Below are 25,580 nucleotides of genomic sequence, written 5' to 3'. Positions count from 1 at the left end.
TATTAGACATGACAAGTATTAATTGACAGACCCTGTGATATAAATCTTGGTGTAATCATGAGACTTACTTTAAAGCAAACATAAAAAAATCTTTTTAAAAACTACAAGAGTTTATTTTGAAAGGAAAATAATCAAGTCAACTTTATGTTTTATTTTTCAAATCTCCAGTTGTTGAAGTACTTTTAGAAAAACCAATGACACCAATCGAAGTCGATACATACAATTTCAGGAGTCAATAACACGTTCATGTTATGCAATGCCTTGGAAAGTGTAATTTTCTCCTGAGTTCCGGGGCAAACGCTAATGCAGAAAGCACCTAATAAAACTTACATATATACTATGTATATATATGTGCATATATGCATCATTTAACCTGTGAACTCTACAATGTTATCATGTTGACTTTCTTTTTTATGTTGCATCTTTAGTTTGTATTTGATTGTTTAAAGTATTGGCATTATATCTTAACGAGGAAAAAAAGACACAAATGAATAACAAAGGAAAAGAGCCTGTTTATACTAAATAAACCGAAACAAAAACAAAATGTGCTAAAAAAATGAAAAATCTAGTAGTCTTCAAGTTGTACACCTAAAACTGTTATCATATCCTTCTCAATAAAGATGTCATTGATTTTTACCCATACTGGTCCCGTTAAAGCCGAAATACCTCAATCATGGACTCTGTGGAATTTAGAGGTTAGATATAGCTTTATTCAGAGACTATATAATACTTACTATTAGGAATATAAAGTCAATGTCTTATTGGGTTAAACATGCAACTGAGTTCCAAAATTAGTGTAAAAGTTACATTATCAAATTATTTCTTTTTTAAAAAACTTGATGCTGAATTAATTGGATGTTTATATGAACAAAATAAATGAATGAAATATATTGTGACGCAGGGGCGTTAATTTCAGAACCCCTGCATCAAAATACATTCCACTCATTTAGTTTACGGATATAATCGTCCATTTTTTAATTCAATGCCAGACTGTAACAACTGAAAGAACAAAACCACTTTGCGAAGTATATACAAAAAAATCAAATATTTGAACGACCAGGCTTGAAAGATAGGAATATTGACAGCTATCTTTTAGAAACATTTGTCATGTGTATTGATTAAATAAAATCCTTTTTCATGTAAAGAAGCATGAAATGTATATTTATAACCAGTCTATGTAACAGGCTGTTAGAACGGCGAATTTTTTGTCTATACTACCCCGTCAGATAGTAATGATTAAGTACTTTAGTCGAAGTCAAGTAAAAAGGTCCGTTTCAGAAATGGTATAACTATGCACCCAAAAAATCTTCCACACCTTTTGTAATGGGTTTCTCTCCCCTGTACTAAAATACCCCTGTTTCTAAGCTGTTCGCTTTGAAAAGATGAAAACTGTGTCAAACCCAGAGGGCACATAACCACAGAAAGCTGTATACGTAAGATATGTTTGTGGTGACAATATAAGCTTAATTGAAAATTTTAGACAATTTTCTTCTCTTTGTATGTGCAGTCGTTTGCCACGAATTAGTTCGTAAAGTGGCCGTCAAACTATCTGGATAATAAATTATAAAATCACAACAATATTGTAACAGGATTCTCCAGTAAGTTTCTCAGTGATAATGGCCTGTTAACACTTTGAAATCTGACTAAGAAAACAGCAATACCAATCTAACCATATAAGTAGTGTGCTATTCTTTTAATAAATGTCTTAAATGATGGAAAATGTTCGCGAACACTCACTAATATGTTCGCTTTTCTAGATTTACGTGTCTACATCAACTACTTACATTCAGACTATATAACCTTATTAAGACACCCTGTTGTGTGGTAAGTTCATGCACTGGGCTCTGTAACTATAACACTGTATAATTGAAAACTCATTTTAGAAACAAGTACAACGCCTTTGATATAAAACAATGGTGCATATCACTTATAAATGCATAACGTTTAACAACTTCAAAATTAATCGCTATGACATCGCAACTGGAAGTGACTTAATAGCACCCTAAGCGTTTGTTTTCCATGCCACATTGTAGCTCGACAGCAAACCAGAAAGTCCATCGACAATTCGAGAAGTGCCGAGCAGATGGCCACAAACAATCATCAAGAACAGATATATACTTTTCGCTATTCATGTTTCATTGCATAGGTGTAAGAGTCCGCACTCCAAAATAAGTTATACAGCCACAAAACATCATTGATGGACAACAATTGGTCTCCCAGTCACCACAAATACCAACACATTCTGGGTGTAATCTTTTGGTAGATTTGTGACAGACATAAATTTTATTGTTTTTTCCCAATATATCTTTGTTTCATCACTAAAATGATTGAAGACCAATTATTTTGAAATGTCCAGTGAAGTTTTTTCTTCGACGACGTTACCACTTTGCGAACTCATTCATGGTAAACGACATCTGCATCAGACACAAGTATGATATTTCTGGTCTTTGAGTCCTTAACTATGGAAATTACACAGGTGGTCATCCAATTAACTCATAATTTTATTTTTTTAATTGGACAAAGTTGTATAAAGCATCTTCCCTTGGTGTCCTCATCATTTGGACCATTCAAAAAGCTGCTCCTGACAAAAGGATGACTGGATGTATCAGTTTAATCATTGAAGCCCTTCGCAATTCTAAAATAGCAATGTTCAATTGGGTTAATTTAATAACTAAATGTAAGTAGCTAGCAGTGGTTGGAACATGTATAGTATATATAATTTTTCCCTGCCACATCTCTATTGTACCTGACATGCCACAATTTCTTACTGTATTGTAATATGTGGTAAATCAGTCATTGTAGATCTTTATTATCTGCTTATAATGTACATTTAAGTTTGATGTAATGTGATCTTATAATTTTAATATATTTAATGTATCACAGGCCTGATCATATGGATAATAAAAGTTCTTTTTCATAGAAGTACAGTAGCCAAATACAGTAATTGAAATTAGTGATAGACCAACAGACATTGTCTTATAGTGACAAATCATATTGGTCTACTCAAAATTCCATTTATTTCATATTCATTCAACAGAAAATTTCAAAAAAATTGATGCAGGTCTGTGATGAAATAAATCTAGAGTTTTGAACACTGTGAATACATGTACAAATGTATATTTGAAAGCAAAAATTGCTGATCTATGCAAGTCATCAGTTCCCTTTTATCATATAGACATCAGTTAACATTAAATTTTATGTTAAGGATATGAAGTCACTAAATATATGGATAATATTATTATTCTCCTTTTCTTTGTGACATCACACTTTTCATTTGATTTATTTAATTAAGGAAATTACAATTAACCAGAAGTTATATGGACACATTTTTGTAATTCAGTGCAGATTTCTTCCTTAAGAGAGTTCCATATAATTACATTGTACATGTTAATCACTCAGTACCATTTGCAAAATTTGTATTAAAAATGTTATCACTATTTCAAATTTCATAAAAGTCTTTATTATAGTTCATTAAATGGTCATGTTTTTTTCTTTTATTTCATTTTTTAGGCATGATGCTTGAATGGGTTCCCAGCCCTCGTCACTCTCTTCAAACAGACAAATACAAGGCTTCTTAGTCACAAAACAGATAAGTGCTCGCCGCAAAAATAAACCATCACTAAACAAGAAATTGTCCAATTCTGCGGTTCTTTCTATCGTCGAATATGACTGTTATGAGTTTGACAAAAACAAAGTTTTCTTCAGGCGTCCAAAATCTGAAACATTTTTAACAAGTTCTGGAAATTCCGAAATAGATCATAGGAAGATTGATAGTAAGAGAAAGACTGAACCTGAAAAACCTATTCAGATCAACGGCCAGTTAGAAAAGGACAGAAATTCATTGATAACAAGTACAAAAGATTCCCAAATGGAGAACATTACAAAAGAAGATTTTAACCACTTGGACCACTGGGTTAATAAAAATGAGCCCTATGTTAGGAACTCTGACATTCATCATTCTGGGAAATCCATAGATGACAAGAGATCCTCTAAACTAAAGGATGATTCCAATGAAGTGCTGAATGAAAATGTAACAAAGTTGGAGGATGGGAAGTCCAAAATCAGTGAAATAAAGTCTGATAAAGGGGGACAAGATTTCGATGAAAAAGATAATGAAGACATTGAAGATCTCAGTCCTGAAGAAGTTTTCCAACAAGCAAAGGAAAACGAAATAGAAAAGACAAAAGATACTATTGAAGCTTTAAAGCGCCTTCAAAATGATCGAACAGAAGAAGGCTACTACACTGATGATTTAAGAGATCAAATTTTGCAACTTTGTAATTCTTATTTCAGTCTGAAGAAATTCAAATTAAAGAGAAGAGTGCAGTATAGGCTTGAAGTCAATGATTTATTTCTTAGGCCTGGTTCGAACATTGTGGAAATTTATAGCCAGTTACTTTTAGGCCTGTTGTCCAAAGGCTACAGGGGGGAAACAGGCAAACCTATTAATGCATTGTTTCGACCAATGAGAAACATGCTTTCATTTCTAATGAATTATTCTGATAGTTTACACATGGGGTTTTGTAAATGTTTATTAAACCAGAAAGAATTATTAAAGGCACTATTACAGAGGCTTCAGGATTTAGCAGAACCTGAACTACAAGGCAAAATTAAGGTAAGGCTAGTGTATTAAGTAGCTGTCTTTGTAAGAATCATGCAAAATCTGAAAAATGTGCTACACCCCAAAAAAGGCTACATATTTTTATTTTTGTTATTGATTGATTTTACAGGTCTATATGATGACATGTATAATTATTCATTCCAATCTGTCTGCCCTTAGAAGATAATCCACATTGAAAATCCAACAGTTTTTATTGTATTTTAGTGTCATTTATACAGTTATCTCCCTAAATTTTGAATTCTACAGTGCATTCCATAGAATGTTTATCTCCTAAGAACACAGGTTATGTGAAAAACTGAATGTTAATTTCTGTTTACTGTGGCCATTCAAACAAAATATCAAAAATAAAAATATGTAGGCTTTTCACCCATGAATCACATTTTGCATGATTCTTAGCTGGAGTGCTACTTAAAATAAGTGTACAGAATACAGAAACTGACAATATTTATATAATTGGTATTTTTTAATTTCAATTTTAATAAGATTTGTAATAGGTAAATGTGAGTGAAGCCTTTGCATAAAACTGCATGTAATCAAAATATTGTGAATTTAAATGCAAAAAAGAAATAGTTTTACATAAATGAATTCTTTTTAACTTGCAGGAGAATGACGCTATTCTTGTCCGCATCACATTAGGAGTTTTTCACAACCTTTCTCAAATTGATGATTTTGTCCCCACCTTAAGAGAACTTGGAATCATCAAAGTTGTCTCCCCTTTTTTAAACAGCAAATCTGATGTTCGAAAGTTAGTGTCGCTAGGTATCCTGGCAGGACTCGTCAATGAGGAAGAAAGTGGGATAATCAAAAGCAACAGTGACCTCATTCAGTTTATTTTGAAGTGCTTGACAAAGGCTATGCATGACAAAATACGACGATGTCAGGGATGGTCTGTAAGGGAGATAACTAGAGGTAACATTTACTTTGTAGTGTAAGTGAATGTAGGAATGGTTTCCACAAGTCAGAAAAGTATACCATGAACAAAATTAAAAAAAAAAAGGAAATTCCTGTTTGAAAATATTTTAAAAATATTATGACCATATGGTTGTAATACAGAATTTTGTGGTAGTTTTCTTAGCAATTACATGTACCTATCATTGTCACTTGATATTTAAGTAGCAGTCCAGCTAAGAATCATGCAAAATGTGATTTATGGGTTAAAAAACCTACATATTTTTATTTTTGATATTTTGTTTGAATTGACATAGTAAACAGAAATTAACATTCAGTTTTTTATATAACCTGTGTTCTTTGGAGATAAAAATTATATAGAATGCACTATAGATTTCAAAATTAAGGGAGATAACTCTGTTAATGACACTAAAATACAATAGAATCTATTGGATTTTAATGTTGATTATCTCGTAAAATTAGGCAGATTTTAAAGAATAATTACACATTTCATAGTATAGACCCATAAAAGAATCTTTACAAAAATAAAAATATGTAGCCTTTTTGGGGGTATATCACATTTTTCAGATTTTGCATGATTCTTACAAAGACAGCTACTTAAATATACATGTAAGCTTTATATAAGTACACATATATGTCATACAATTGAATGTTCTTGTAAGATTCTAGTTTTTTCATGGATATCAATCTCTGTGGTTTGTCAAAATTTCACTATTTTTTTAGTTTTTTTTACATCAATTTGTAGCTTACTTTATTAGGATGCAAAATCTTTCCATGAGAAAACAGTATATTACATTAGGAATTTGTCTTTGTTGTTCCACCAAACTACAACAAAACACACAAAAATTGGTTTTAATTACCTCATCTACTCAATACCTCAGTACTTAGATTTTTTTCATTTATAGTTATAAGAATGGCATCCAAGAGTGATAACAACAAAAGAGTTATTTATATAGTTGGAGCAGCTCCAATACTGGTGGAACTTGCAAATAATTCAAAAAGTGATGATGAATTGAAAGGTATGAATCATAAACATCAAAAACATTGTGTTAATATGGTATAGTGTAAACAGTGGCTTGTTATGATTACTGATTACATGTGATTACTACCAAACATGTAAATGATTAAAGCTGATTGCAATTATTGATTATTAGTGTTCTGCCTAGCATTATGATATTTTGAGTGATTCTAACTCATTTGACCAAGTTTTATGAGTGAATATCTGGAATAGGGGGTGATTTTTTTCAAGCAACATGTAGAGATACCTTAAACTGCTGATGAATGATGTAAAGGTTGAAATATTACAGTAATTTGCGATTCATTGCTTTAAATATAAATCATTTTTGGTTTTATGTATGGTAAATTTTCTGTTTTGTCTTGTTTTTGTAAGTTTTTTCTCCCATCAAATCGGCAGAAAACTTGGAAAACCAAAAATGGCTTGAAAGTAGTAACAGTCCATTGGTTGAAAAATCATGCATTTTAGTCACTTGTGAGAATTGTAGAAATAAATATAAAAATGAACTGACTTATAAAATTGATTTTTCAAATGTTATGTTTTTAAATGATTAGAGGCTGTTGGGGCATTATGGACACTGTCATTTGACAAGGAGAACCAGAAGGAAATGGTAGAAGATAGAGAAACCGGGGTTATAGATACACTGGCAAATATCTTCAGGACGACCAAGAATAAAGATGCAAAACGGATATGTGGAAAAGCTCTCTGGACCATGAGAGAAACACTAAAGTCATCTGAACACTACAAAGCACTTGGTAAGATGATATCTGATGTAGCCCAACTATTTAATAACCACTCAATTATTTAGTATTATATAGCGGGTACGTTTCGCTAATTTTGGCATATTTAGTTGTCTGTCTAAAAACTCCAAAATAAATTTGGCAGGATATTTTATCTAGGCTTCGGTACATAGGGTACCCCTTAGCATCCACCAAAATTAAAAACGCCAAAATTTTTCATTTACTTTTTTAATTCAAATAGCCAAATTTTACACTGCCAAAATAACCTGCCATAGTAGATAGCACTCTGCTAATGTTTTCTCTACTATCCTTTTTGAGAACATTTTCCCAAGCTTATGTACAACCAATTAAAAATCTGTGAAGTATTTTTGGTGTTTCTTTGAGCTGGTACATCAAAAATTTTATTAAGTACTCCCATCTAGTGCAAAGCACCATATGTTTGATTGATTAAATACTATTGGCCTGAAATGCATGAAATATCTCCCATAGGATATTAAACAATAATCAATCAATCAATCAATCTGATCTACTGTACATATTTACATGGAATTTAGCCCAAGATTTAAAATAAGAAGTCTCTCAGTTGATTATGGTAAACACATTTTTCATTTTTTATCTCATGAATGAACTTGAATGCAATGTTACTGCACTTTACTTAAGACTATACTCTTTACTAGTTATCCATATTTAATTTTTTATGTGTGTTGCACAGATCAACAATTTTTGACGACTTCTGCAGATAATGGTATGTTTACAACATGTTGATGTTTTTGTAGTCTCCCCTTAATCATTCAACAATTTAAACAGTGAAATGATAGCTTCAAGTATCCAGGATTTATCTGTTTAGATGAGAGCCTTAGTTCATTCCATGAAATTTTTCAGACCCACTGAAACATCGATTTAACCAGCTGTAATTATTCAGATCTTTTAGCTCTTGGGAGATAATCAACATTGAAAATCCAATAGATTCTATTGTATTTGAGTGTCATTTACAGAGTTATCTCCCTTAATTTTGAAATCTACAGTTCATTCTATATAATTCTTATCTCCCATGAGCATGGGTTATATGAAAAACCTAATGTTAATTTCTGTTTACTAAAGCATTTTAAACAAAATATCAAAAACAAATATGTATGCTTTCCAACCATGTATCATATTTTGCATGATTCTTAGCTGGAGTGCTACTTAAATGCAGTGACTAATAAAACTGTAAATTTAAAAGCAGGAATTTAATAACATTTTATATGAACATAACTTTTGCTGATGTCAATAATGTGGTTGTTTCTGTTTCAAATATAGACAATAATGCCCACAAATGATAACAAAAGTTTCAAGGCCTTGAACCAATACTTTCATGTATGAATAATCCATTCTAATGAAATGATAGTTGGAGGTCTGGGTTCAATCCCTGGCATGACAGATGTAGAAATTCACAGAGGGGGCAACTGGTTTTGGAGGGGGGACTCAAGTTTTTTTTTATATAATCAACTAACCTTTTGAGCATGAAGGTCACCTGCCTAAAAAGGCCCAATAGTCATAAGGGTTGGTGGGGAGGGAAGCCCTGAAGTTGGTGAAATACCAGAGCCAAGGCCAATTTGAAACTCTTTTCAATTAATCTTTTCCTATGGTTATATAAAACAATTTGTTGCTTGATGAAAATTCACATTTATTTATACCTTTTGGTATAATAAAGCAAGGCAAAGCCAAATTTTGAGATAAGAATTTTGAATGATTGAGGGGATAAAGGCCAACCATGTTTATGAAGTTCTCATTGCTAGACTAATAGCATGAAAATGCAACATTTTTCATGTGTGGCCTTATGTTATTTTTATACTGTTAGTTAGAAGGCCAGCATTAAAATATCCTTGTTTCCCAGACCAGATTCATTGATTTTTGAGAAAATTTATTGGTTCAATTAAGTTGTTGACAGGTCTTCAAAAACAGAAGAGAAAAACTAATGTTATACATTTGTATTAGCATTTACCTGTACATTACCAAAAAATTATGCATAAGGAAAAATATTTGTGTATGTTTTAAACCAATTAGTCAGTGATAGGAAACAAAGCTATTTTTATGTTTGGCCGCAATATCTAGTGCTTGTTGTTCTAGGTAAAGGCCAGCCTCATTGATTTTTTTGTTTCAGGTTTATGACACTAAAAACAATTTATTTGTTTGGCCTTATCTAACATTGTGATGCTATTGCTTGAAAAGACTTTTGTTAACAAGATCTTAGACCTAATAAGTTTTGTGCAACTAGCACAAGAATCATAAAAATTTATGCCAAATTTTGGCAATTTTCCCTTTACATTTTTTTGTTTTTTTGGGAAATCTCACATATTTAATGTTTCAATACTTGACTTAACTGAGATTTAGATCAACCTTATTTTATTTCAATTTTTCTTGGTTAATAAGGCCTGACAATAATTTTTTTTTGTTTTGGTCTTTATATTATTGCTTAATTAATACATGTACATGTATTGTGGTACTCATGAAATAATGCTTGTTGTTATGTATATCTATATGTTCTTGAAACTTATCAAGTACCAGTCCATATAAAATTCAGGCACTGCCTATTGTAGAGGTGAAAAAAAAACACCAAAAATGCTTTTTCTGTCTATAAGTGTCATATTTTTTATGTAACAATAGTCATATCTGTAAAGAGATCTGTATTTTTGTGAAAACCATTCTTTCATGTCACACTAAAATCAACCAAATCAAGAATGATAATTCTTGCTGATCGAGTGCCAATTTCATACACAATATTTACAATTGATACTTCCTAAGTGCAACAAACAAGTGACAAACTAAAATTGGTTGTGTGGTCTTGAATCTATTCTGAATAAGAAGTAAAAGTGCATTTGGTGGGTTTTGACAGGCATGAATCACCTCCTGCCTGATTTTCTTAAAGACGGATATTTGCTTCCCCACATTAATTGGTATGCATATAGTTTAAACTCTGTCCTTTTGTTATCAACCTAACTGCCCTGGTGCTCCATTGGTAACCAACATGCTTGGAGTATTATAGGTGTGTTCTGTTCCATTTTCCTTGAAATTTAGGAATGTTTCATAAGAAGAACTTGACTGCCTTGGGAGGGATTGATTTCAAATCAATTTGACCTTTATATTGATGGGCCATATGTCAATTTAATTTCGGTCAGTTTCCCATATTAACTTCACATTTCTGTATGGTTTCAGTATATGACTAAGTGTAGGGGTAAACGATGCACAGCAACATGCCAAACTGGGATTGCAGTACATGAATAAATGTTTGGGTAATCCTAGCGTGGCAACTCATGCAACTTCATGTTTCTGTGGATAGCAGTACATGACTACTTGTAGGAGTAATCCTAGCATGGAAACTTATGCAACTTCATGTTTCTGTGGATAGCAGTACTAGATAGGTTACTGTTTCACTTACACATTTTGTCTGGTAGTACCCTGTAGATTTTGAAATTTTTGTGAAGCACTATTTACTAGAAGTTCAAGAAGAAAAAATTCAATGCCAAAATTTTGAATTTTCTTCTTGAAATATTTAAAAAATGATTATTGAAGTCAGTATTTTCCTCAAATTCAGAAAAAAATCAAGAAGTCAGACTTATTACCTCCCTAGGATTTTACAAAATCTGGAGGGAACATATTATTTTCAACTTGCCTAAGTTATCAAGCTCCTTTCTGGGATTTATCTTGAGATAATGAGTTATTTATCTTAGTACATGTATGGTGAAACCTGTGTAAACTGAACCCTGAATAGTCCAGAAGCCTGTCTAAACAGAACCATGAATAATCCAAAACCTGTCTAAACTGAACCCTGAATAATCTAGAAATCTGTCGAAACTGAACCCTGAATAATCCAGAAGCCTGTCTAAACAAGTCACTTCAAAGGTCCCTTTACATCAAATTTAAGAGAAATTGAACCTTGGTAAACCATCACCTGTCTAAACCAAACACAGTCTACAGTACAAAAGAGATTCAGTTTAGACAGGTTTCTTTGTATCAAAATAAGTAAGCTGTGAATTAAAGGAAATTAATTTCACACAGATTTTTGTCAGAAGTAGAGTTTTTGCCTAAGAGAGAAATTCTAAATTTTTTTGTTGATCAGGTACATGTATTTCTTTTTATCTTTTAATGAAATAGAACACTTTGTTTTGATTTACTTTATCACTAATTTGGTGTTTCATTGTATGCTCAATGATATTTATAGGTACTTTTTTGCACTGTTTTTTTTTTTTTTGTTTATCACAACCATTTATACACAACATAGATTACTACTCTAATATTCTAATTTTTAGGTGAAGAATTCAGCCACATCAGTCCAACTAGTGCCAGAGGTTCCTCAGATACCCATGTAATGCTCAGTTACAATTGGGGTCACCAGTCCGTTGTCAAGGAGATCTGCCAAAATTTGCGTAACAATGGAATAAAGGTCTGGATGGATGTTGATGACCTTCAAGGTTCAACACTTCAGGCGATGGCTCAAGCCGTGGAGAAGGCTGATATTGTACTTGTCTGTTACTCAAAGAAGTATAAAAACAGTGACAATTGTAGAGCTGGTAGGATCAAATGTATTACTGGAGGCAGTTATGGGGAGTAGGGTCAAAGGCATTACTGGAGGGGGGTTTGGGGAGAGTGAGAAAGGTCAATGCATTAAAGGAGGGGGGAGAGGGAGTAGGATCACAGGCATTAATAGAGGGGGAGTTGGTAGTAGGATCACAGGCATTAATAGAGGGGGAGTTGGTAGTAGGGTCAAAGGTCTTGAGGAGAGGGTGTAGGATCAACTGCATTACTGAAGGGGTTTAGGGGAGAGGGTGTAGGATCAAAGGCATTGCTGGAGGTGTTTTGGGGAGAGGGTGTAAGATCAAAGGCATTGCTGGAGGTGTTTTGGGAGAGGGAGTAGGATCACAGGCATTACTGGAGGGGTTTTGGTAGTAGGATCAAAGGCATTGCTGGAGGTGTTTTGGGGAGAGGGAGTAGGATCACAGGCATTACTGGAGAGATTGTGGTAGTAGGATCAAAGGCATTACTGGAGGGGCTTTGGGGAGAGGAAGTAGGACCATAGGCATTTCTGGAGAGGTTTTGGTAGTAGGGTCAAAGGCATTACTGGAGGGGCTTTATGGAAGGGAGCAGGATCACAGGCATTACTGGAGGGGTTTTGGGGAGAGAGAGTAGGACCACAGGTATTATTGGAGAGGTTTTGGGGAGAGGAAGTAGGTTCACAAGCATTCCTGGATGGGTTTTGGTAGTAGGGTCAAAGGCATTACTGGAAGGGTTTTAAGGAGATGGAGTAGGATCAATTGCATTACTGGAGGGGTTTTGGGGAGAGAGAGTAGGACCACAGGTATTATTGGAGAGGTTTTGTGGAGAGGAAGTAGGTTCACAGGTATTCCTGGATGGGTTTTGGTAGTAGGGTCAAAGGCATTACTGGAAGGGTTTTAGGGAGATGGAGTAGGATCAATTGCATTACTGGAGGGGTTTTGGGGAGACGGAGTAAATGAGGACAAAAAGTATAAAAAATTCAAGGAAATGACACCAGAGTATTTAGTACTGAAAGTGCGATCCCTGTAATTCATAGTATCACTTTGGCTGTGTCTTTCAGAATATATTAACAATACTGTTTACTTTGCAGAGGCTGAATATGCCTTTCAACTGAAGAAAAAAATTATCCCCCTGAAAATGGAGGGTTACAAAGGTGATGGATGGCTGGGGTTCATTATTGGTGCCAAACTTTTCTACGACTTCAGTGGCAAGTACCCATTTGAGCGTAAAATTACAGAGTTAATCAAAGATGTCCAGCATGCCTTGAATACAATGAAAGGTGTTGTGAAGGAATTACCTGCTCCTATCATTAAATCACAGGTACATTAAAACCAAGATTTACCGACGTCACCATTGGTGAAAGCATTTCTAGTTGCAATAGGAACACCTCAGCCTTTCTAGTTACACAAAAGAAAAACTTCGGAGGCACTAGGCAGATGGATTTTTCCAGAATTTGACCAATTAGATTCTAAAATTATAGTTAAACTGGTTGAATTTTTTTACCATTACATTTTTCTTAGTTCCTTCCTTCACACTAAAAAATTCGTGGAAGAGTTGTTGTTCTTTGTTCTAGTGTTATCCAGCTAAAATTGTTTTCCTCACCTGGTGGATAGAACTAATTTGATTTGCGCATGACTACAATTCAGGCAAATTTTTCAAGAAAAAATTCTCCTTTCTGCATCCAAGGTTATTTTTTAGTGTAACGGAAATGGCAAGTAGTTCCGATTGGTCTAGTTGAGCACTCACAAACATGTTTAACCCTGCCACATGCTTATATGCCTGTCCCAAGCCAGGAACCTGTAGTCCAGTGGTTGTTTTTTTTTTCTAAGTGCATTTTATTTGTTTTTTCTATAGATTAAGTCAATTTTCATCTTTTATAGTTTCACTTCATTTAGTATTGGACCTTTTACAGCTTGCTTTTTTGTATGGTTTTACCCTTCATTGAAGACTGTGGTGACCTGTAGCATTTAAAATGATCTTTGCTTGGCTTTTGGTGGATGACTGTCTTATATGCAATCATACCACTTTCTTATTTTTATACTAGTAGCTGTCGATCTGTTATACTGAGGGGTGCCTCCTTTGTGTAATCTGTAACTAAAAAAGAATTAAAAACCAAATTATTCAAACTTTGCACAGTGATCATGTATATACTGAAAATATACTCATCATGTTATTAAGAAATTTGATAATATTTTTCCTACAATTTAAGCATGTTGAACTTAGCCATTTTTAGCCTACCTGACTGAAAGGGCCATTTGAGCTATTGCCATCACTTGCTGTCTGTCTTTGTTGTCCATCGTCTCCATTATTAGTTTTTCAAACTGTACCCTTTCATACTACTTGACAAATTAGAACCAAACTTTATACGAATGTTTCCTATGGTATTCTGCTTAGAACTGATGTGGGAATATTTTTTTTGGTTGACTGATATGGCTAATGTTGCAGAAAATAGAACATAGTGGTCGGGCAGTAGTTTTTTTTTGCATATATCTCCAAAACAATTAAGTTTTACCAAAATCTGACATGAGTAGATGTGTTCAGTACAGTGAGATCTATTTGTGGTAAATTTTTTATGAGAATTTGTGAACCTGTGTTGGAGTTATTGCCCTTTTTTTATGTAGTTTTACTATTTTTTTATGTTATTACTTCCAAAAATCATTTAATCAGAAAGTACTTCACAGAATTCAATAAAACATGTTACGATTCTCCCAAAGATATTTTTCACAAAACAGAAAATTAGCCAGGAGTTGGAAGTACAGCTTTTGTGTTTAAATTCATAGTTTTACACATTAAAAATGTTTTATGAAATGAATGTTTTGGAAATTTAATTTATTTCCATTTTAGCTTAAGAAGGTAGACTTAGGTTAAGGGACATAACTCTTAAAATCAGCGATATGTTTGTATCATAATCAATTTCACCAAAATAGTAATATTAAGATTGGTGGACGACCCATACCTTTTTCTCATTTTGCTAAACCAGAACTATTTTTTGTAAATGATATGATAAAAGAAGCTGGAATGTTTCTAACCCCACAAGAATTACAAGAAAAATATGATATAGCACTTAACTTTTTAGAATATCACAGTTTGGTGCATGCTATCCCACAAAGGTGGAGAAATTATTTAATTGATAATAGAGTCGAAAGACTTGAAAATATCACAAATAAATATATATCTCTAATTCGTGTCAACCAGAAAGTTGTGAGACCTTTTTATAATATTCTTTTGGAAAGATGTTTTGAATCACCTAAAAATCTCAAAACAAATGGATTAGAGATCTGGGACTAGTGGAGGATGAAAACTTTGAAATTTACTATGACATTCCATTTAAAACCCTACTTAGCACAAAACTGCAATCATTTCAATATAAAATAAATTTAAGAATTTTATATACAAATAGTCTTCTTTTGAAATGCAAACTCTCTGAGACAGAGCTATGTAGCTACTGTTTTGAGACAAAAGAATCCTTAATTCATTTATTCTTTGAATGTAATTTAGTGCACACTCTTTGGCTCCAGCTTAGGGATGAACTGAGATCAAAATGTAATATTACAATGGATATCACTCCAATAGCATGCACATTAGGTTATCCCCCTTTTTATGAAAATTGTGAAATATTGAATACGTGCCTAATAATCATTAGATATTACATTTATGTTTGTAGAATCAAAAAAGAAATACTGAATTGGACAAAATGTTTGGAGACCTTAAAATATTTTAGAGATATTGATCTAAAATCATTATATCTATGTTCAAACCGACAGTCTCTATTCACCAAGTTAAAATGGCAATCTATAGACAATCTTTTTCAGTCCGATGAGTGAATTTTTACAAGTCATATGTTTGTTGAATGAAAAAATAGTATAAAACCAGTTTACCATATATACTTTATGTAACATACATGTTTTTTTCTCATACACTTTTTTTTGTGTTAATACCATAAAATGTCACTTTTGATCATAATAAAATATATTTGACAAAAAATTTCACCAAAGTGTTTCAAGCTTTCATTTGAAACAGAATGAAATCAATCCAAGTTAATCTGATGCTTACATGAGATTGATACAAAATGGTGAATACAAACATTCCAATGATTTGTAAATGCATAGGTTTACCTTCTTAAGTGCAAACATTGTATTTATGTTGGCTCACTTTTGACTTTTGAGTTGTCTGCCCCCGTGCAGGTCCGGGTGTTAAAAGAATAGGCCCGCAGCAGCGCTAAGCTTGTCGTAAAAGTTGACTAAATAGTGCTCAGAAACCTAGCCAGGGGCTAGGGCACTTTGCCCATAGAGCAACTAGGATGTGTGCCCCAGGTGGTGGCATGGGGTACCCCTGGCATGTTACATGCTGGGTTTGTCAGGCTATAATACGGAAAACCTGACCGCAAACCATAGTGGTGCACCGTGTTGGGAAAGATGTTAAAGAACCCTGCTGTGGTATTCGATAGTAGTAGGAACCTTTGCACTCCGCCATTGAAGGCTAAATTGCCCAACCTTACCCATCCCTGCCTTTTGCTACTGGCAATCAAAATTTATCGACCCTATTATCCTTGTGTCTCATCTTTTTTTTTCATTTCATCATCATTTCATGTTCATCGTCTGAATATAACTGAAATATTGCTGCTCTGACGTTAACATTCAATCAATCAAATGAGTTGTCTGCCCTTTCAGTGTTCATTATCATTGCAATTCAATGACATTTGAACTCGTTTTACTACAATGGTTGTGAAAATATTGTACTTATTTCCGGCTTTGGATGGTACAAATAGTCTCACTATACTGTCAAAGTAGTGTGATATTTCATGCTAAGTTTCTTCCACTGCCTGATCTTTGCACAGGTTGGCACTTGATATATGAAAGGATATTTACTGAACATAGCACTATTTTTTACAGCCTGCTGTTCAAGTACAGTCCACCACTGTTGCCAGTAGCAACCCAGCCAAGGGAAGTAATACAGATTTGGAAGCTGTCAAGAAATGGTCGTCTCAGCATATTGGTAAATGGTTGGATAAAAATAATTTACCAAGGTAATCAATTTTTTTAAAAATTAAAAAGAAGTACTCCAGCTAAGAATTATGCAAAATGAGTTCTTGGGTGAAAAGCATACATATTTTTATTTTTGATATTTTGATTGAATTGGCTTAGTAAACAGAAATTAACATTCGGTTTTTCCATATAATCAGTGTTCTTAGGTGCTACAAATTATATAGAATCCACTGTAGATTTCAAAATTAAGGGAGATAACTCTGTAAATGACACCCAAATGCAATAGAATCTCTAGGATTTTCAATGTTGATTATCCCCTAAAAGCAGAAAGATTTGAATGAATAATTACACTTTTCATGATATAGACCCATAAAATAAGTTAATTACTAAAATAAAAAATTGTAGCCTTTCTTGAGGTGTATCACATTTTTCAGATTTTGCCTGATTATTACAAAGACAGCTACATTTATATATGCTAATATAATTGTATTGTTCATTTTATTTGTTTAAAATTCCAGAATTTACTTTTCTGTTTCTTTTTTACCATATGCTTACTTTACAATTTGCCAATTTCAGCATTTTTTGTTAGCTTTGTAAAGTCATGCCTGTTAAACACACTTCCAAGAAGAAAATTTGTTTTATTATCCCAAACCCTACCATGCAGAAAATATGTCACGCATGCTAATAGAATACCCTGCAGTTAACATGAAAGGGCCTTCACTGCAGATTCTGTGTGAACCTCTATTATAGCATCACAAGAGTACACTGTAAAACACTTACTTTTTCAAAACCTCAGAAATTGATATCAGTATATATGTTCATGTAAGCTAATCCATCAAAAATATCAACCATGAAAATTCTGATACCTGAACAACAGATTTTAAAACACTTGTAGCTTCCAGGGTACTCAAATTATAATTTCTATTCAAACCTTTCCTGCTGTTTCATGTCATTTATCTTTTTATGTTCATTTACAGAAATCTGCTTGGTAGACTAAGTGGTATTGAAATTGCCTTCCTTCATGTTCTGGTAAAAGAGGTAAGAAATAATTCCCTCAGCATACACTCAACATTGAATCAGTGTTGAAAAGAGATTAAATCAGGTTGCAATCGTTATTTTACCTTTAGTAATTGTGATTTAATTATTTATCACAGTGAACTAGTTTTCGGTATTTTTTACAGTCACAAAATAAGCACAAAAGTTAATCCCTTTTAACTATATAGTTAATCAGAGGACAGTAGTGAAAAAATTATGGGAAATATATTTTGATAAAAATTAACTAAGCTGTTTTAGCTTTTCCATTACTTTCTCAACCTTACATATCATTCTTTCATTATTTTTATTTACATAACTCTTTAAATCAGTGATATGTTTGTATCATATTCAATTTCACCAAAGCCTTTCAAGCTTTCCTTTGAAACAAAATGAAATTAATCCAAGTTACTTTAATGCTTTCATAAGATGGATGTAAAATGGTAAATACAAACGTTCCAATGATTTGTAAGAATTGTGTCCCTTACCCTAGGTTTACCTCCTTTACGTTGTTAGTAAGTGAAGAAATTTATTCAACTCACCATTTTCTTTAATTGCATAACCTTAAGTAGGTAATGTTTGCAGAATACTAATTTTGACATATTTTAGAGTTCTGTCTTTTAAGAGCTAAAATATAAATTCCACAAAATATTTGATCTGAGCTTAACAACTTTATGCACAATTCAGCATCTCTTTAAATTAGAAATGCCGAAGTGTTTCACATACACCGTCAAAGTTTACACCCATCAAACTAACCTGCCATGTTGTTATTCAATTTCATATTTCAGTCTCCTGATATGTACTACAAGACAATAGCAGACCAGCTTGGTGTGAAAGATATCTTGACAATGGCCAAACTGAGGTTTGCTCTGGAAAAACTTGAAGTAAATATCTAGAATCATATGTGTTACCATAGTACATATACCATGTTTATATGTTACCATGGTAACAATGTTGAGGTTTGCCCATGAGAAACTTGATGTAAATGTCTAGTAATCATGTGTTACCATAGTGTCATGTTTATTTTTAGAAGTCATATTTGTTACCATGGTAACAATGTTGATGTTTGCCCTGGAGAAACTTGATGTAAATGTTGTACCATATTTTAGTATATCTAGAAGTCATATTTGTTACCATGGGCAAGGGCAAATCTCTTGCTCTTGAGAAACTTATTTTCAGTGTCTAAAAGTCATTTCTCTTACCAAAAAAATAGGGAAGTTTTCCTCAGATAAGACCCTGTTCTTGAGCAGAACAAAACTAGTCTGATAATGTTTTTTTTGAATATACAGTAAAAGCTTTTAATTCAAACCCCTTTTGGATCTCATAAGTGGTTTAGTTTAGACAGGTTTTTGATTTACCAAGATTCAGAATATATTTAAGGAAATAGACCAAGGGTAAAGGACATAACTCTTGAAATCAGTGATACATTTGTATCATATTTAATATCATGCTTTCATTTAAAACAGGATGAAATCAGTCCAAGTTACTTTGATGCTTACATGAGATTGAGGTAAAGTGCTGAATACAAACATTACAATAATTTGTAAGAGTTTTGTCCCTTATCCTTGGTCCAACTCCTTAATACCATAAAATACAGGTTAATATCAATTTTCAGCAGAATATCAATGTATTCTTTGGCCATTTTGCCCCCCCCCTTTTTTTCACCATTATGTGGTAGGATATCACTCAGTCTTTCGTTAATGCCCTATTTTTTCCATTGTGTCACTTTCCTGCATCTTTGTATACCATAAAAAGTGGAAGTTTCATGGTAACAGCACTGTATAGGTTATAGTCTTGCCATTAGGTGGTGGTAAATTTATATTGTATGTAATACAAGCGAATTTATATTGTATGTAATACAAATGAATTTATATCTTATGTAAATATAAGTGAATTTATATCTTACGTAAATTCAAGTGAATTTATATTTTATGTAAATAAAAGTGAATTTATATCTTATGTCATACAAGTGAATTTATATCTTATGTCATACAAGTGAATTTATATCTTAAGTCATACAGGTGAATTTATATCTTTTGTGATACAAGTGAATTGATATCTTAAGTCATACAGGTGAATTTATATCCTTTGTGATACAAGTGAATTGATATCTTATGGAATGCAAGTGAATTTATATCTTATGTTATACAAGTGAATTTATATCTCATATAATGCATGTGTATTTTTTACATGTCATATTTATATTTATGTTATATAAACAAATCATTTAATACAAAAATATGATTTTTACAAACTTTCAACTTTTTACAATCATGTTTTTGTTAACCCCCAGTGACATCTTTTACAATATGTTTTGTTACATTTGTAAAGAACAGGAAAGTCCCACTTGCAGTTTAGGTTTGGTTACCAATCCATGGCTTAATCTAGCTAATGAGCAAAAACTTCTTGTTTTTGCACACTTCTCCCATTTGTCTTTGATAGGAAGAAGTTTTTGTAATATATTGCATAGACAAAAATGTCAATATTTTTATATTTCAAACAGAGTTTACTAAAACTTCTTGTCTTTCATGTTGTCTCAACTTTACATGAAGATGTTGTAATTGTCTTTTTCTTTAAATATTTCTTTTTAAATTATTTGTTTTTGAGTAACTTGAACTAAGTACAGATTACAATGATTTTTTAAAATTGGAGAGGAATGTGTACATGTCGAACTCTTTGTAATTTTATACATGTAATCGGTTTAAATATCATATGGAGATGTAATCTATTTACTGGTATTTTAATATCCTTTGAACATATAATTTATCATTTGTAAATTGATATAGGTGTCTTTATTTGTAAGCTGTATAAGCACCTCATATATATATTAGTAACTTTATAACAAGAAAATCCATTTGTTCTTGCATTTTTCATGTATTTAAGTAAAGTTATTTTTAAGAATCAAGCAAGGATGATTAATGATGGAACAAATCCTAAAAATTTACTTAAGTTTTAGATTGAGATGAGCACAATTTTTTCTTTCATATAAAGATCTGTTCATATAAGATTAAGATTGTATAGAATTCATTTTGAAGGGGAGATAAAACTTAAATTTGCAACAGAAAGTATATGAATTTGAAATTGTGAATATCTTTCTTGGCATATTTCATTTTTAAAACTGACTGCAGATTTTTTAACAGAACCCCAAGTGGTAAAAATTAGAAACAAAAAAGTCTGGGATATTTTCAGTGATTCGTTATTTTGAGACATGCCTGATTTTTAGAAATACATGTTAATTTAGAAATACACATGTATTATATTTATTTAAAGGATATATATTTTTCTTTTGAAATAATAACTTTGGTTTATCTCAAAGACGAATTGTTAACCATGTGCCTTATATTTTTCAAATATTTCTATGAGACTCATTTTTTATAAGTCTATTCATTATAGCCTGTCTGTCTGTCTGTTTACATTTTGTAGGAGCTTTATTTTTATTTTTGTAGAATGTACAAATCAGGTTTTACCATTGGGATTTTTTTTTACTTTGTATTTTTCCCCGTTCACCAATTTCTACTTTTTGTCTCATATATTCAGATTTCCATTTGTATGTAGTTGTACGAAACTTACATTTTTCATGATATTTATGTATTTGATGTAAAATTGATGCTGCATTCGGTCTCACTAACCACCTCTAACGTTTCCATTACTTTACATGTTAAAAAAGTAATTTTCAAAGTTTCATTGTGAATTTCTAGGACAAATGACATCTTAAAGTTGCATACCGTTGCAAAGCTTGGAAAATAAGGCTTCCAAAATCATTATGCTAATGGTACGATGATTGTAGAAATTCTTCACAAAATTTACTTGAATAAATAATACTGAAAATCCACATTTTTACCTTTTCTGCTAACTGACAGCATGGAGGCAAATTCCTCACACATCTTAACAATATTCATATACTTTTGTAGTTAATTACATATATGATTTTAAAGTACACATTCTTGGCTTTATTTTGACTACTTTTAATCATAATACACACAAATAATGCACTTACAATGCATATGTCTAGGTTCAGTGTGTTTTTGGTACTACATAGGAGGGTAGCCATTTGATCCGGAAGTGGTTAGTGAGACCTTAATTTTTTCTGAGTTATCTCCCCTTTCACCATTTTTTTTTATTTCAGAGTTATTTCCCCTTCATTACATTTCCTTTATGACCAAGTGATGTTCTGATTGATTTGATTATAAGCTGACAGAACTATTTGTACTCAAGTTATGACTTTGTTAAAGATACATCAGCGATGTTTTTTAGCCATTTGTGGTTCAGGCTTCCTATTTAAAGGCTGTTACTGACACTCCGTCCCTGCTGTCTGTGCGAGACCCAACAGGGTAGTCAAGGATGTTAAAAAACCCCTTAGTAGTACTCCATCCCAAAAATGTGTACTGATTTACAAGGTTTTTCCAAACTTTAAAGTGTGTCTATGGTTACCTCATTATTGATTTAATGTGCCATGTGTTTTATAAAATCCTTGCCACTAATTTAAATAAAAAAAAAAAGAATGGGACCTGGTTAGTTACAATATTTTACCATTAAATTTGTTGAATGCTGAAATAAAACAATCTTACCAAAATTATACCTACTTCTAGTCCCATCAGTAAACCCAGTGCAAGAATTATTTCAAAATTTAATCTTCAGTGATCAGGCCCCCTCCCCACCGTCCAAGGAGGTAAACAATTATTTTGTATGAAATCTTGATTCTACCCTAAATTGTCTTGCCTCACCTAGCTCAGCCTTTATTCTGTTTACGATCCCATATGAAATCCTGGACCCTCCCCCAAACTCCCTTTCCTGCAACTCCTTCCAGAACACATTTATGGTGGAAGGGGTACTGATACTCTGCATGTATTTTATTAGATAAAGACAAGTCGTCCGACTTGGGTGATTGGCATAAACTTTGATAACATATGCCAGATAAGGCATTGGTGTTAGGTTGGTACACATCCAAATGTGCCACATATGATAATCATATGGTAATTGATTCATATGATAATCATATTATTTACAGATGATTATCATATGATTTTCATATTCTAATTATGGCTCGACATGTGATAATCACATATAAACTGAAACATGATTAAAATATGCTTAATTCATATGATATTCATATGTTGCAAACCATATGATTATCATATGTGGCACTTGGCTGTGTATTTTTCAATGAGTATATTGGAATGTTGGACACTAATTAGTTTTACTGGTAATTTTGTTTTATTTACAAATTATTGATGTATTTTATGTTGTTGTTTTGTGAGCATGTGTTTACAGACATTTGTAATTTCAGTATGTTCATCCAAACTAAGGTTCAAAAGTGTAATTTTTGTGTGTGTGGTTTTTTTTACAATATTTAAATATTTGTTTTCATGAAAGGAAGTTTCTTTTGAATTTTCAATATTCAACTTGTGTTGTTCTTTTTTTGCTATTTTTAGAGAAATTGGATTTAAAATGCAAAAAGGGGTGGGTATATTACATGTATGTGCTTACTTTAAGAAGCTTATTTAGCTATTCTTTACTTGGACAAGACTATATTTTTGTATTATTGTGTTGCGAAATGCATTTCTTTTGTACCAGTATTAGAAAATTTATAGAACTTTAAATGATTGATATCATTAAACTTCTTTCTAGTACATGTATTAACCTTGTACATTTATATATATATTTGTTTATGTTTACCTATTTTTTTTATGGTATATACATTTTCATATTTGCTAGAATAACTGTATATTTGGGAATGTATATATATTATTTGTTTTTAATACATGTTGCTAGTTATACCCCTGCTCGAAGGAGAGGGGGTACTGTTTTACCCTTGTCTGTGTTTTCCCCCATAATAATTTTTTCCATCACAGTTTTTTCAGCAACAACACATCACAGGGGCTTGAAATTTTAATATATTCTTCCTGTAGATATGTCATATGGTGGGATCCATTATTGGAAGAAATAATCAACTCCCTATTTACATAAGAGTTTGTTTATTTTCCCTTTATTGTGATTGAAAGCAGGGGTATCACTAGTGAGCCTTCACTCACAAAGATTTCTCCAGAAAAATTGGAGGGCATGCATATCATGTGGTGTTTTTTTCTTTTTTTTAAGTAGCTGTCTTTGTAAGAATCATGCAAAATCCGAAAAATGTGATACACCCCAAAAAAAGGCTACATACTTTTATTTTTGTAATTAAGTTGTTTTATGGGTGTATATTATGAAATGTGTAATTATTCATTCAAGTCAGCTTGCTCTTAGGAGATAATCAACACTGAAAATCCAATAGATTCTATTGTATTTGAATGTCATTTACAGAGTTATCTCCCTTACTTTTGAATTTTATAGTGCATTCTATACAATTTTTATCTCCTATGAGCACGGGTTATATGAAAAACCAAATGTTAATTTCTGTTTACATAAGCATTTTAAACAAGATATCAAAAATAAAAATATGTAGGCTTTCCAACCATGTATCACATTTTGCATGATTCTTAGCCTGAGTTCTACTTAATATATTTTATTTATTAAATCTGATTTTGAGCTTTCCATTGTTGAAAAATAACCTAATCAGGAAGTACAAATTTTTTGACTCTACAAAAATAGTTTTACATTTGTTACAATTTTGAGCTAAAATTTGCAGTCTATTGATCACTGAACTAAAATTTAAAATTTTTTAAGCTTTTTAAATTTAAATTTAACCATTTACTTCTTTTATCTGTGATATTTTGTTATTATACAATTTATGTTTTTATACTGCACAATTATTATTATTATTATGAAATAAATGATATAATGTAACATTTTTTCCTCTTAACCACCTCCTGAGCATCAGGTAAGCCTGTTCACCTCCATTGTGGGAAGTCATGGGTTAGATCCCCAGCAGAGTCCCACTTGACAGTCACTGCTTCTCCATCAAGCTTCCGGGATTTAAGGGGATATTGTGAGGATTGGTCTGCATGAATTCAGAATACTGGTTATGTGTCCGAATGGGGTTTCATGACTACCTGTGGGCTGTTGCTTCTGTGAGCTATGTATACCACATTAAAATCTCTCATTGTGTTGGACTAGTGCAAAGCAGGGTATGTTCAATTTGTCAATTGTTTTGTTCTGAAATGCATGAAATTCCTGACATATGGCAACACACCATATCATCAACCAATCATTTATCCGATTAAGTGTTCCTGTGGTAATGAATTGAAATTCAAAAGTTGTTATGAACCAACCCTGCAGATCCCCATGTTCACCTATTAAGTACCAGTCCATATAAAATTAAGACTGCCCATATTAAAGTGATTCATGGTGAAGAAAACCCACAGAACAAACACTGCAAAATATGCTTTAATTTTATATAAAAGTTGTCCTTTCTATATTTAGATCTGTGCTTTTGAGAAAACCATACATTTACCTCTCACAAAAATCAACCAAATTAAACCAAATCAAGAACAATAACTCTTGCAAAGTGCTAATTTCATGTACAATCTATATTAATTTTATCTCAAAATTAATGCAACACCCAAATGAAAAAAACTAAGACTTTATGTAATCTGTAACTGAATCTCAATAAAAAAATAAATGAATCCTGTTTGTTTTTGACATGCATGAATCACCATGTCTGATTTTTATAAACACTGCTACTTAAAACTTTAAAAAATTAACATAAGACTGAAATTTCAATACAATAAAACCTGTCTTGACCAAATCCTGTATAAACTGGAATACTATGTAAACCAGATATCGTCAGAGTCCCTGTAACAGTTTTC

The 25,580-nt window shown here is 32.3% G+C and overlaps 1 protein-coding gene across 2 annotated transcripts; it reads left to right on the top strand.

Moving 5' to 3' along the window:
* Nucleotides 1–1,324: 1,324 nt before the first annotated feature.
* Nucleotides 1,325–24,601, top strand: LOC148598142 (uncharacterized). 2 transcript variants are annotated; one of them, XM_088560078.1, is made up of 11 exons: nt 1,325–1,433; nt 3,511–4,615; nt 5,224–5,530; nt 6,436–6,549; nt 7,100–7,300; nt 7,998–8,030; nt 11,575–11,835; nt 12,909–13,138; nt 16,711–16,844; nt 17,781–17,841; nt 18,624–24,601. In XM_088560078.1, the coding sequence occupies exons 2-11, from the start codon at nt 3,524–3,526 to the stop codon at nt 18,729–18,731; spliced, it is 2,541 nt and encodes an 846-aa protein (XP_088416204.1). In that variant the 5' UTR covers nt 1,325–1,433; nt 3,511–3,523; the 3' UTR covers nt 18,732–24,601. The 2 variants fall into 2 exon arrangements, with proteins under 2 accessions (XP_088416204.1, XP_088416205.1); XM_088560079.1 differs by lacking the exon at nt 7,998–8,030.
* The last annotated feature ends 979 nt before the right edge of the window (nt 24,602–25,580 follow it).

Source organism: Perna viridis, chromosome 14, assembly GCF_037379345.1.
Source record: "Perna viridis isolate PV_CMFRI_1.1 ecotype Kerala chromosome 14, ASM3737934v1, whole genome shotgun sequence".
NCBI lineage: Eukaryota > Metazoa > Mollusca > Bivalvia > Mytilida > Mytilidae > Perna > Perna viridis.
This window is presented reverse-complemented; position numbering and strand designations above follow the sequence as displayed.